A 14,521-nucleotide genomic window follows, 5' to 3' on the forward strand; every position below is an offset into this window, starting at 1 on the left:
AATATGTATGAGACAGGCAAAATACCCTCAGACTTCAAGAAGAATATAATAATTCCAATCCCAAAGAAAGCAGGTGCTGACAGATGTGAAAATTACCGAACAATCAGTTTAATAAGTCACGGATGCAAAATACTAACGCGAATTCTTTACAGACGAATGGAAAAACTGGTAGATGCCAACCTCGGGGAAGACCAGTTTGGATTCCGTAGAAATATTGGAATACGTGAGGCAATACTGACCCTACGACTTATCTTAGAAGCTAGATTAAGGAAAGGCAAACCTATGATTCTAGCATTTGTGGACTTAGAGAAAGCTTTTGACAATGTTGACTGGAATACTCTCTTTCAAATTCTGAAGTTGGCAGGGGTAAAATACAGGGAGTGAAAGGCTATTTACAATTTGTACAGAAACCAGATGGCAGTTGTAAGAGTCGAGGGGCATGAAAGGGAAGCAGTGGTTGGGAAGGGAGTGAGACAGGGTTGTCACCTATCCCTGATGTTATTCAATCTGTATATTGAGCAAGCAGTGAAGGAAACAAAAGAAAAATTCGGAGTAGGCATTAAAATCCATGGAGAAGAAATAAAAACTTTGAGGTTTGCCGATGACATTGTAATTCTGTCAGAGACAGCAAAAGACTTGGAAGAGCAGTTGAATGGAATGGACAGTGTCATGAAAGGAGAGTATAAGATGAACATCAACAAAAGCAAAACGAGGATAATGGAATGTAGTCGAATTAAGTTGGGTGATGCTGAGGGAATTAGATTAGGAAATGAGACACTTAAAGTAGTAAAGGAGTTTTGCTATCTGGGGAGCAAAATAACTGATGATGGTCGAAGTAGAGAGGATATAAAATGTAGACTGGCAATGGCAAGGAAAGCGTTCTTGAAGAATAGAAATTTGTTAACATAGAGTATAGATTTAAGTGTCAGGAAGTCTTTTCTGAAAGTATTTGTATGGGGTGTAGCCATGTATGGAAGTGAAACATGGATGAAAACTAGTTTGGACAAGAAGAGAATAGAAGCTTTTGAAATGTGGTGCTACAGAAGAATACTGAAGATTAGATGGATAGATTGTATAACTAATGAGGTGGTACTGAACAGGATTGGGGAGAAGAGAAGTTTGTGGCACAACTTGACTAGAAGGCGGCATCGGTTGGTAGGACATGGTCTGAGGCATCAGGGTATCACTAATTTAGTATTGGAGGGCAGTGTGGAGTGTAAAAATCGTAGAGGGACTCCAAGAGATGAATACACTAAGCAGATTCAGAAGGATGTAAGTTGCAGTAGGTACCGGGAGATGAAGAAGCTTGCACAGGATAGAGTAGCATGGAAAGCTGCATCAAACCAGTCTCAGGACTGAAGACCACAACAACAACAACAACTGCTCAAAGATCTGAGCAGCTGCCCCCCTCTAACCCTCTAATAAACTCTCCACACTATGACAGAGACTACAGCTGCATGGTACTCTTCCTACCATTCCTCCCAGAAGGAATACATTGTCCTATGTTGTCTCCACATCAGTCAAACCACATTAACTCACATTTTTATTTTATTAAATGAGCCACCCCCACACTGTGGTTGCAGAATCTTACAGACGGCAGCTCACATTGTGACAGAATGCCACCTCCTTCCAAGCATTACTAGCGCAAAGTAATTGGTGTATCTTCAAGAGTAGTAAATGCTAAAATAATTTTGTTCTTTGATAGATCACAAATTTTAAAGTATAAGTATCTTTCCAAACCAGTAAGAGTTACTGAGCAATTTCTTCCATTCAAGCTTCTAAAATCTCTTGCTCACCCTCAACAAACATAATGTATTTGTAGCAGAACTACAGGAAACTGTGAAATCTATATGCATGAAATTACTGGTCTTTTGTATCTAATTGATGATAGGCACCAAATTCCTTATTCCCAAGACATCATTCTACATTTCTTAAATTATAATAACTGCTTACGTATCATCTGTTAGAAATGGCCTAAACGCTTTCAGATAGGCATAAAAATAAAAATAAAGACCTCTAATTTAGAAGACTTATAAAATTCTGTGAGATTTATGAATGCGCTCTCCATTAATGATTTTTCTGCGGGTACTGACTAATCTTCCTGTTCTAGTATCCTGTGGCTTTTGCCGGAGCAAGCTACGATCCAGAGAAATTAAAGAAACTTGAAGAAGCTTATGAGTTCCTGAACAAATTCTTAGAAGACAGTGAATGGGTTGCTGGTAACTCCATCACAATTGCTGATTACTCTCTAATGGCATCAGTCAGTACAGCAGAGGTAAGGCCTTGTTGTCAACAAGTGAAACATTTCTTCTGTTTATAATAGTAGGTATATACAGATTATCTTCAGGAAATTGTAACCTCTTCATAAAGAATCTGGACGCTCTGCTGTCCCATCTCATGGCAAAAAACAAGGCCATAGTGGTTGTTGGTAATTTTAATGTGGATTTATTAAAAAGCTCTGTCAGTGAACAGTTATTGCAGTCAGTAACACTATCGTTCAATTTAGTTCCTACTGTGAACTTTGCGACTAGGATATGTAAATGATCTGAGACTGCTATTAATAATATCTTTGTAGACAAATCTAGGGAAAAAAGTCATATCACAAAACCAATAGTAAATGGGCAATCTGATCATGACATGCAGCATGTTGTGTTAAATATTGAAACATGTCAGGATAAAAATCTATTAAATCAGAGTACAGGAGGGTAATAAAAAAGTCAAAAATTGAGAAATTCAAGAAATTGCTCAAAGACATGAACTGGATAGATGTTTACAATATTTCTGACTCAAACGGAAAATACAAAGTATTCATTAATAAAGTTACCTCCACTTATGAAAACTGTTTTCCCCTAAAGATAACTCAAATCACACAGAAGTCAAAAAATAAACTGTTGATCACACAAGGAATAAAGATAGCATGTGGGACAAAAAGGAGACTGTATATACTGTCTAGGAACTTCTCTGATGTTAGAATTGTAATGTATTACAAAGAATACAGCGAAATATTGAAGCAAGTAATCCAGAAATCAAAGCAGCTTTATTATGAGAAAAAGATAATTACACCAGGCAACAAAATAAAAACTGTATGGGATATAGGGAAGACAGACAGGTGGGGCCAAAAAAGGAAGAAGAACAAATAGCTCTAAAAATAAATGAGACTTTGGTACCAGGTACATGTAGTGTTGGAAACCTCTTAAACAAGTACTTCATTTCTGTTTCTGGCAGCTTGGGGTTATCAGTTTCAGTGAACAGTGCAATGGAGTATCTGAGACCAGTCTTTAAAAACAACTTCAGTAAAATGGAAATGACACTCATGTCTTCCAAAGAAGTAGCATCCATCATAAAATCCTTGAAATCTGAGTATTCAAGTGGGTATGAAAACACATCAACAAAGTTAATCAAAGAGTGCTCATGCGAGTTGAGTTTTATCTTAAGTTGTTTGTGTATCAGTCTCGCATCAGCAGAACATTTCCAGACTGGCTAAAAGCCTCTTTAAAGAAGGGGGATAAAGAGATACCATCAAACTATTGACCAATTTCACTTTTGGTGGCTTTCTCAAAAATATTTGAAAAGGTTATGTTCAAGTGCCTCCTTAAGCATCTGATTGATTGGAAATAATATATTGCCCAAGTCACAGTTTAGACTTCTTCAGGGTTCTGATACAGAGAAAGTTATTTACACTTACAGTGAGAATGTACTTAATTCATTAGATAATAAATCACAGGCTTCTGGCATTTTCTGTGACCTGTCAAAAGCCTTTGACTACCCCCTGCGGGTCCAGGGATTAGAATAGGCCCGCGGTATTCCTGCCTGTCGTAAGAGGCGACTAAAAGGAGTCCATCCCCCTCATGGGGGTAGTTCGCGCCTGCGTCCGGAGACGGACGGTTCCACGACCTATCATCGTGGTCCCTTTGGTTTTTTCACTTCTCGTTTCTTCCTTCCTTTTGTTGGTTCCTTTCTTTGCTCTTCTCCACCTCACTGTCTTCCTTACTCTTTCCCTTGCCTTCTCCTTGCCTTCTCATTGCCTCCTTCTCCTTGCCTTCTCATTGCCTTCTTCTCCTTGCCTTCTCTGGTCTCCGCCTCGGCGTTTGAGACAGTCTGTCCTCTTTCTCCCTCTCTCTTCTTTTTCCTCTTCTTCCTTCCTCCCTGTGCGTGTCTGAAGGCCGACCCACGCGTTCGCACGCGTAGCCGGTGACGGGGTAACGCGTAAGTCCCCGCCCTGGGTAGACATGTAAGGCACGCGCGTACCCCCTGGTAAAGGCCAGGCCCGGGGAGGGGTGATTGCCTGAGCTGATACCTTCTGACCATGCCGATTGGTCCCTCCGTCTGTTTCTCGGGAGGTGTGACCTGAGGTGTAAACATTCACCTAAGGCGGGAGTGCCCTCTGAGAGGGTCCCCACAAGGAAGGAGCGCGCCATCGGAGACGCTGGCAATCATGGGGGATTCCTCCGCAATGGATTCTACTCCGTCTCTTTCGACTTCGACCCAAAAACGGAAACGTGACCAGCCAACAGTGACAAAAGTACTACCGCCTGCCCCACAGTTCCTCGTAGTTTCTCGAACTGAGGACGGAAAGGATTTTTCCTCTGTCAACCCTTTCGTTATTCAGAAGGGCGTAGATGCCATAGCCGGATCTGTCAAATCCTGTACCAGGTTGCGTAACGGCACCTTATTACTAGAAACTGAGAATGCCTTTCAGGCACAAAAACTGCTTCGGGCCACCCTCCTGTACACGTTCCCTGTCCGGGTGGAGGCCCACCGAACTTTGAATTCGTCTCGTGGTGTGGTCTATACTGGCTCCCTCGACGGATTGACTGACGAGGAGCTTCAATCATTCCTCGCTGAGCAGGGCGTGACGGCTGTCCATAGGGTCATGAAAAAGGTCAACAATGACCTTGTACCGACCCGGACAATTTTCTTGACCTTCGATAGTGTTAAGCTGCCATCGCGCATCAAGGCGGGCTACGAGGTTATTTCTGTTCGCCCCTATATCCCGACACCTACGCGCTGCTACCAGTGTCAGCGTTTCAATCACACTCGACAGTCTTGTTCCAATGCGGCTAAATGTGTCACCTGTGGCAGGGATGCCCATGAGGGTGACTGTCCACCTCCGTCTCCTCGTTGTGTGAACTGTCAGGGTGACCATGCAGCATCCTCCCGCGACTGTCCTGTCTATAAGGAAGAACGCTGTATCCAGGAAATTCGGGTCAAAGAGAAAGTGTCCACCTCGGCTGCTCGCAAGCTATTGGCTAGTAGGAAGCCCACGCTGCTCCCAGCGGGGAAATACAGTACTGTCCTCACCTCTCCTCGGCCTACCCGGGAGGTAGCAACCCAGACATGCGATCTGACCTTCAGCACCACGGTCGTCCGTTCGGCCAGTGCTAAGATCGCGCGGTCGACGTCTCCTCTTCCTCCCATCACCCCACAGACACGAGCACCTTCTTCAGCTTCTGCTAAGACAAAGACACCGAAGTCAGATGCACGGGCCTTCAAGAAGGAACCATCCCATGCAGACTTCCTCCGTACCTCGACCTCACAGCCTTCGACCGGTACTTCCACTACATGTCCTTCCAAAAAGGCGCATAGGAAGCACAGTTCTCCTTCCCCGCCACGGCGCATTTCTTCTCTTGCGCCACCCAGCGGCTGCCGCCCCAGGCCGTCATCCGTTTCGCCTGGCCGCACCACTGGTCGCCGTACATCTGGCCGTTCACTGGCGGAGGAAGCTCCCCCTCCCGGCCATCCTCCCGAGATGGCCGATGACCCTATCGACCCAATGGACGATGACTGTCCGCCTACTGATAGCGGCGGCAGTGCTCGCTCGAAGCCAGGCCCTAAGCTGCCTTCGAGGTGACCACTTCTCTCATCTTTCTTTTCTTACGATGGCACTTATTCACTGGAATATTCGCAGCATTCGCTCCAACCGAGAGGACTTGAAGTTGCTGCTCCGCTTGCACCGTCTGCTTGTCGTAGCCCTCCAGGAAACGAAGCTACGCCCATGCGATCACATTGCCTTGGCACACTACACCTCTGTGCGTTTTGACCTACCCCCTGTGGTAGGTATCCCAGCTCATGGAGGGGTTATGTTGCTGGTCCGGGATGATATTTACTACGATCCCATCACGTTGCACACCGGCCTGCAGGCAGTTGCCATCTGCATTACTCTCCCCACTTTTACGTTTTCCTTTTGTACCGTTTACACTCCATCGTCATCTGCCGTTACCAGGGCAGACGTGATGCAACTTATTGCTCAGCTACCTGCACCATTTTTGTTAACTGGAGACTTCAATGCCCACCATCCCCTTTGGGGCTCTCCAGCATCCTGCCCGCGGGGCTCCTTGTTAGCAGACCTTTTCAACCAGCTCGATCTTGTCTGCCTCAATACTGGCGCCCCTACTTTTCTTTCGGACACATCTCACACCTATTCCCATTTAGACCTCTCTATATGTACTCCCCAACTTGCACGCCGGTTTGAGTGGTATGCACTTTCTGATACATATTCGAGCGACCACTTCCCGTGTGTTATCCATCTCCTGCAGCATACCCCCTCTCCGTGCTTCTCTAAATGGACCATCTCCAAGGCAGACTGGGGGCTCTTCTCTTCCAGGGCGACCTTTCAGGATCAAACCTTTACAAGCTGCGATCGTCAGGTCGCACGCCTCACGGAAGTCATTCTCGCTGCTGCTGAATATTCCATCCCTCACCCTCCTTCTCCACGTCGCGTACCGGTCCCCTGGTGGACCGCAGCATGTAGAGACGCTTTACGTGCCCGTCGACGTGCTTTACGCACTTTTAAACGCCACCCTACAGTGGCGAATTGTATCAATTATAAACGATTACGTGCTCAGTGTCGTCGTATTATCAAAGACAGCAAGAAAGCCAGCTGGGCTGCTTTCACAAGCACCTTCAACAGTTTTACTCCTTCTTCTGTTGTCTGGGGTAGCCTGCGCCGGCTATCTGGCACTAAGGTCCACTCCCCAGTTTCTGGCTTGAAGGTCGCGAATGAAGTCCTTGTGGCCCCTGAGGCTGTCTCCAATGCCTTCGGCCGCTTTTTCACCGAGGTTTCGAGCTCCGCTCATTACCACCCTGCCTTCCTCCCCCGCAAACAGGCAGAGGAGGCTAGGCCACCTGACTTCCGCTCCTCGAATTGTGAAAGTTATAATGCCCCATTCACCATGCGGGAACTCGAAACCGCACTTGGCCGATCACGGTCCTCCGCTCCAGGGCCTGATTCTATTCATATTCAGATGCTGAAGAACCTTTCTCCTGCGGGTAAAGGTTTTCTTCTTCGTACATACAATCGCATCTGGATTGAGGGACATGTTCCCGCATGCTGGCGCGAGTCTATTGTTGTCCCGATTCCTAAGCCGGGGAAGGACAAGCACTTGCCCTCCAGTTACCGACCTATCTCGCTTACCAGCTGTGTCTGTAAAGTGATGGAGCGAATGGTTAACTCTCGATTGGTTTGGCTGCTCGAGTCTCGACGCCTACTTACCAATGTACAATGTGGATTTCGTAGGCGCCGCTCTGCTGTTGACCATCTGGTTACCTTGTCGACCTTCATTATGAATAACTTCTTGCGGAAGCGCCCGACCGCGGCTGTGTTCTTTGATTTGGAGAAGGCTTACGACACCTGTTGGAAGGCGGGCATTCTCCGCACCATGCATACATGGGGCCTTCGCGGTCGCCTCCCTCTTTTTATTCGTTCCTTTTTAATGGATCGACAGTTCAGGGTACGTGTGGGTTCTGTCCTGTCCGACACCTTTCGCCAGGAGAATGGGGTGCCACAGGGCTCAGTTTTAAGTGTCGCTCTCTTCGCCATCGCGATCAATCCAATAATGGATTGCCTCCCAGCTGATGTATCAGGCTCCCTTTTCGTGGACGATTTTACCATCTATTGCAGCGCGCAGTGTACACGTGTCCTGGAGCGCTGTCTTCAGCGTTCTCTTGACCGTCTTTACTCCTGGAGTGTCGCCAATGGCTTCCGTTTTTCTGCCGAGAAGACGGTCTGTATTAACTTCTGGCGCTACAAAGAGTTTCTCCCACCGTCCTTACGACTCGGTCCCGTTGCTCTCCCAATCGTGGAGACAACCAAATTTTTAGGCCTTACATTTGACAGGAAACTTAGCTGGTCTCCACATGTGTCATATTTGGCCGCCCGTTGTACCCGTTCTTTAAATGTCCTCCGTGTTCTCAGTGGTCTGTCGTGGGGAGCGGATCGAACTGTCCTACTTCGTCTATATCGGTCGCTCGTCCGCTCCAAGCTGGATTATGGGAGCTTCGTATACTCCTCTGCACGGCCATCCATCTTACGCCGCCTCAACTCCATACAACATCGGGGTTTACGACTTGCGATCGGAGCATTTTATACCAGTCCCATAGAGAGTCTTCATGCTGACGCTGGCGAATTGCCATTCACCTACCGGCGCGATATACTGCTTTGTCGGTATGCCTGTCAGCTACTGTCAATGCCCGACCATCCGTCTTATCGTTCCTTTTTTGACGACTCTCTCGACCGTCAATACGGGTTGTATGTCTCTGCCTTGCTACCCCCTGGAGTTCGCTTTCGTCGCCTCCTTCAACACCTTAATTTTTCACTCCCTGCAACCTTTCGAGTGGGCGAGAGCCGCACGCCACCTTGGCTCCAGGCTCAGGTCCGCATTCACCTCGACCTCAGCTCGCTCCCAAAAGAGGTCACCCCCGGTTCAGTCTACCACTCCCGTTTTTTGGAACTTCGTTCGAAGTTCATCGACATGACTTTCATTTATACAGATGGCTCTAAGACCAATGACGGGGTCGGGTGTTCCTTTATTGTCGGGGCACAAAGTTTCAAATACCGGCTCCATGGCCATTGTTCGGTCTTCACAGCTGAGCTCTTTGCCCTCTACCAGGCTGTTCTTTACATCTGCCGCCTCCGACATTCTGCTTATGTCATCTGCTCAGATTCCCTGAGCGCCATCCAGAGCCTCAGTGATCCGTACCCGGTTCACCCTTTCGTACACCGGATCCAACGCTCTCTTCAGCAGCTGGTGGACGTCGGTACGCCGGTTAGCTTTATGTGGGTTCCTGGCCATGTCGGTATCCCTGGGAACGAAGCTGCAGATGCCGCGGCCAAGGCTGCGGTCCTCCAGCCTCGGACAGCTTCTTGTTGTGTCCCTTCGTCCGATTTTAGCAGGGTCATTTGTCGGCGCGTTGTGTCGCTGTGGCATGCTGATTGGGCTGCACTTACCGACAACAAGCTTCGGGCCTTAAAACCTCTTCCCGTGGCTTGGACGTCCTCCTCACGCCCTTCTCGGCGGGAGGAGGTCGTTTTAGCAAGGTTAAGAATTGGACACTGCCGGTTCAGCCATCGCCATCTGCTGACGGCTGCGCCGGCGCCGTTCTGCCCATGTGGGCACTTGCTGATGGTTAGACACATTTTAATGTCCTGTCCAGATCTTACCACACTGCGCCTCGATCTTAACCTGCCTAATACTTTAGATGCCATTTTAGCGGATGACCCACGAGCAGCTGCTCGTGTTCTTTGTTTTATCAATTTGACAAACCTCGCTAAGGACATTTGATGATGTTTTTTAATCCCATGCCTGTCAGTCTGTCTTTTATTGTGTTTTCCCTTTTAGTTGTTGTTGTCAACTTGTGCCTCGCGGTGCATTCTTAGAGTAGTCAGGGCGCTAATGACCATTGAAGTTGTGCGCCCGAAAACCACAAAAAAAAAAAAAAAAAAAAGCCTTTGACTGTGTGACCCACAGCATTCTCTTAAGTATATTAGAATATTATGGTGTCACTGGCAATACTGAGAAATGATTTGAGTCATATCTAACAGGAAACAAAGGGTGTAATGAAATACCTGTGCAGTAAGCAGTCAGCCTTCATCTGGCTGGGATTTAATTACATGCAGTGTCCCTCAAAGTTCCATCTTTAGTCCATCGCTTTTTCTTATGTAAATTAATGACCTATCATCTGTTACATTGCCAGATGCGAAGTTTGTTTTGTTTGCAGATGATGCAAACATTGTAATAAGTATCAAATCAAGTACAGATTTAGAAATAGCTGATAATCAAATTTTCAGACATAAATAAGTGGTTTAATTCACTGTCATTAAACTTTGATAAGACTCAGTATCTGCAGTTCAGAACCTGTAAGAGATTTCCTTCCAGCATGTGTAAAACATATGAAGACATGCAGATCAAAGAGGTTGACAGTGTTAAATTTCTGGGATTACAACTTGATAATAAATTCAGTTGGGAAGCACATACCACAGAATTGCTTAAGCGCCTAAACAAGTCTGTATTTGCTATGAGAATCATGTCAGATGTAGGAGATATAAATATTAAAAAACTTGCATACTTTGCTTACTTTCATTCTATGATGTCATATGGGATCATATTCTGGGGCAACTCATCAAACAAAGCAAAAGTTTTTAGGGTGCAAAATGTGTGATAAGAATCATTTGTGGTGTAAATTCGAGAACATCATGTAGAAACCTGTTCAAGGTACTTTGTATTCTAACCACTGCTTCTCAGTATATTTATTCCTTAATGAAATTTGTTGCAAGTAATACATCTCTATTTCCAACCAATAGCTCAATACATAGTATCAATACTAGGAATAAGAACAATCTACATAAAGACCTAAAATGACTTACCTTGGTCCAAAAAGGAGTCCAATATTCAGGAACACACATTTTCAATAAATTGCCAGCAACCATTAAAAACTTGGTTTTGGATAAAGCACAGTTTAAACAGAGTTTGAAAGACTTTCTGATAGGAAACTACTCCTACTCCATAGATGAATATCTTAAGAGACTGTTAAGCCAGCTTAGTAAAAATGTCAGATTTCAGTTTTGACGGCACTTGGTCACAACAGTCAAGATAGGTATTTTGTGTATGACAAATTTATTAATAGTGCATAACAGTGTTTCATTCGGACATGTCAATTTTGTAAACATTAAATGTTCTAGTTTACCCCATTGTATTCACCTATTTCAGCAATCTCCTGACAAATGATCAGGGCAGTAAGTATTATATTCAAATTTTTATGTTTTTATGTTATACTTTCTGACATGTTCCACACCCACAAGAATCAACTCATTTTTTGGGTCTAAGGAACAAAAACTGAATTTAATCTGATCTCTGTTTTCATATCTTTACATCACAAACAAGAGTAGGTATTGAAGCATTCATTCATATGTTTGATCTGTTTTTGAAACTGTGCCATAAGGATACTTACAGCATTCAATCAAATGAGTATAAAATGTTAAATGCTAAAAGTTTTGGAGACAGCCTCTTATATAGATAGGGTTATTAAGGAATAAAATTCCACTAATTGTCAGGCCATGAAAGAAGCATTGAACAATAGAAGCTTTTTCAATAAATAGTAATTTCTTGATGTTAGTTAGGTATGAATAATCTTAAGTATGAAGCAGACATTATTTGTACTCTGCTATTGACTTTAAAGTACTGTTTTAACTGATTACTTTTTTCAGGTTATTGGCTTTGATATAAAGAAATACGCTAAAGTTGCAGATTGGTTTGAGCAAGCAAAGAAAGCAATTCCATCCTATGAAGAAACTAACCATGCAGGAGCCTTAGAATTTAAGAAACTGTTTGAGTCAATGACTGCCAAAAAGTAAGACTGAAACTGCAGAAGAAATTGGTGATGAGACTGTCAACTCAGTGACATTAATTTACTCACTTGACACTTTCATTTGAGATCATAACCATTGTATTTATATTCCTATTTACTTCATATTGATAATATAATGAAAAATTGAAATATATTTGATGTAATGTTTTTAAACTTGGTATACAATGAAATATCATTTCTTAGTTACCTGTCACTAACCTTGAAATTAACCACTGAAATCACAACTGTGAAACTGATAAATTTGACACAGACAAGGAAACATTCATCATTGTGTGGGTTGTATACGGAATCCAGCTGAACATAATGAGGTAACGAAGGAAATCTAGAAATATGCTGAGAGTGTTAATTAGATAAGATTCTCCATTCTAGTCTTGCCAGTGAAAATATTTCATCTCTGTGTAACTATTCATACCACCATTCATTCGAGCTATTTAATGTGTTAAAAGCCTTTGTCTCTCTAGACAATTTTTTCCCCCTCCTCCCCTCATCCCCTCCTCCCCTCCCCTCCCCTCCCACTTCTCACCATTACCAAGTAAAATTCTGTGAGGTCTACACTGTATGCTATCAACATATCCCTCATGTAACATTGTCCCATAAATTTATTTTTTATCTTCTTTGATAGACACATCAAATCTTCAGCACATTCAGCAAAAACTGAAATAAATTTATTTGCACTGGTGACAACTTTGGCAATGGGAAAGAATATAAGGTAATTTGAGTAACACATGGAAAAAGGTAGTTGTGTGATAAATGTGTTGACACTTTATATATATGTGTGTGTGTGTGTGTGTGTGGAAACATTCCACGCGGGAAAAATATATTTAGAAACAAAGATGATGTGACTTACCATATGAAAGCGCTGGCAGGTCGATAGAAACACACATACATACACACAAAATTCAAGCTTTTGCAACAAACTGTTGCCTCTCAGGAAAGAGGGAAGGAGAGGGAAAGACGAAAGGATGTGGGTTTTAAGGGAGAAGGTAAGGAGTCATTCCAATCCCAGGAGCGGAAAGACTTACCTTAGGGGGAGAAAAGGACGGGTATACACTCGCACGTGCACGCGCACGCGCTCGCGCGCGCGCACACACACACACACACACACACACACACACACACACACACACACACACACACACACACACACACACACACACACACACACACACACACACACACACACACACATATACAGACACAAGCAGATATATATATACTGTCTGACAAAAAAATGAAGTACCCAGAAGTGGAGGAGGAGATGAAATGGAATGAAACTTCATGGGCTGAGAAGATATTTAACATTATTGCAATGATCACAAAACAGTCAAATTTATAAAGAACTTGACAGTATGAGCTCCCTTAGCAATATGACGTTGCACCCCATCTCTCCTGGATGCGTGCACTGACTCGGATGGGAACGGTATTGTGAAGCTATTGTCTCCTTTCTTGAGGCAAGCTGGCTGCCAGTTGTGATAAATGGTCCTCGATATCCTGTATACTGACACAGGGATGAAGATTAGGACCAAGCTGGCCCCAGGCATTCTGTCAGTGACAGATCTCTGAGGATCATGCTTGCCATGGAAGTAACAAAACATCATGGACACAGTTCATACACACATTTCTCATGTGAGGATGAGCATTGTCAAAACATGATACCATGGTACAATTGCATGAGAGATGACTCATGAGGACATAAGACATTCATGGTGTTCCTCCAACCACTGGTGAGGGATGACACAGTATTGTATGTAGTCCACTAATTTTCAGACGGCAGGCACAGATGTAAAGGGGTTAAGATATACTTAGTGCACAATTTGGTTAGCCTCCATTGTGACGGGCAGATGTGGCCAAGTGGAATCATGAAAACAAGTTTTTCTGCCCTCGTGTTACTGGGCCACTGTCAAATCTGAGTGCCCCACTAACATGGACACAATCAAGCCAAATGGGTACTCACAATGAGACCCCTTTTGATCCCTGGCATGCTCTGATAACACTGTCTCACACAAGTACATGGTATCTCTATCCTCCACTGTGATCCCTCAATATCTGATGCTATTTACACCCCTTGTATACCCTATGAAGCCTTGTGACAACACTAAACACGGAAAAAACTAATTCACTCTGGCAGTCAGCTAGAAAGCTGTCACAGTGTATTGCGTCTCAGAACATTTATATATCCTCCAAAGCTGTTTATGTCTAAGAAGTTATCTGCTTCACTTTTTGCCAGGCAATGTGTGATGTTTCCATTCTATTCCAACCCAGATACTCCCAGCCTAGCTAAAATATTCTTAGCTGTATATTGCTAAATTTTCATTTTACTTGGGTCACATTACTAGTATGTGCACCAATTACCAAAATGATTTATAGCAGGAAATTACAAATTTATAATGCTTGAAACTTAAAAGGATCACATTGCAAGTAGTTTAGTTTGTTTTATTACATGATGTTTGTATAAAATGGAAGGAAAGGAATAAGGGACTCTCTTGTTGATGGTCAGGTTATTAGAGATGGATCCCAAGACAGAACTGGGCATGGTGTGGGCAGATGATCACCTGTCACCATTCAGAAAGGATCAACTAGAAATTATTTAAAGGAAGCATGAATAATGTAAATCTGGATAACTAGACAGATTAAAAGTCAGTTTATAAATGTAATTTACATTTGTCAAGTACCCTGAAAAAGTCTTCTCACAAAGTTTGAAGAACCAGTACTAACTCATTGTCTATGACACACTGAGTGATAGATGATTCATGGCCAGGCCAGGCCAAGTCCATGACAGTAGCCATGTGACTCTGCTGTGATCACTAATGGTCACGTAGTGAAAGGGCTGCAGTTCTACTATGGCCAGCAGCAGACATATAGCAGTCAGTATGTTAAG

The 14,521-nt window shown here is 43.9% G+C and overlaps 1 protein-coding gene across 1 annotated transcript in view; it reads left to right on the forward strand.

The window, feature by feature from the left end:
* LOC124777814 (glutathione S-transferase 1-1-like) overlaps positions 1-11,796 on the forward strand; it is a 31,773-nt gene extending 19,977 nt beyond the window's left edge. Inside the window, exons 4-5 of the mRNA XM_047253333.1 lie at positions 2,111-2,275; positions 11,483-11,796. Coding sequence (XP_047109289.1) covers positions 2,111-2,275; positions 11,483-11,629 — 312 coding nt within the window. The 3' untranslated portion in view covers positions 11,630-11,796. The remainder of the gene's footprint in view (positions 1-2,110; positions 2,276-11,482) is intronic.
* Positions 11,797-14,521: the final 2,725 nt, after the last annotated feature.

Source organism: Schistocerca piceifrons, chromosome 2 (assembly GCF_021461385.2).
Source record: "Schistocerca piceifrons isolate TAMUIC-IGC-003096 chromosome 2, iqSchPice1.1, whole genome shotgun sequence".
Classification (NCBI taxonomy): domain Eukaryota; kingdom Metazoa; phylum Arthropoda; class Insecta; order Orthoptera; family Acrididae; genus Schistocerca; species Schistocerca piceifrons.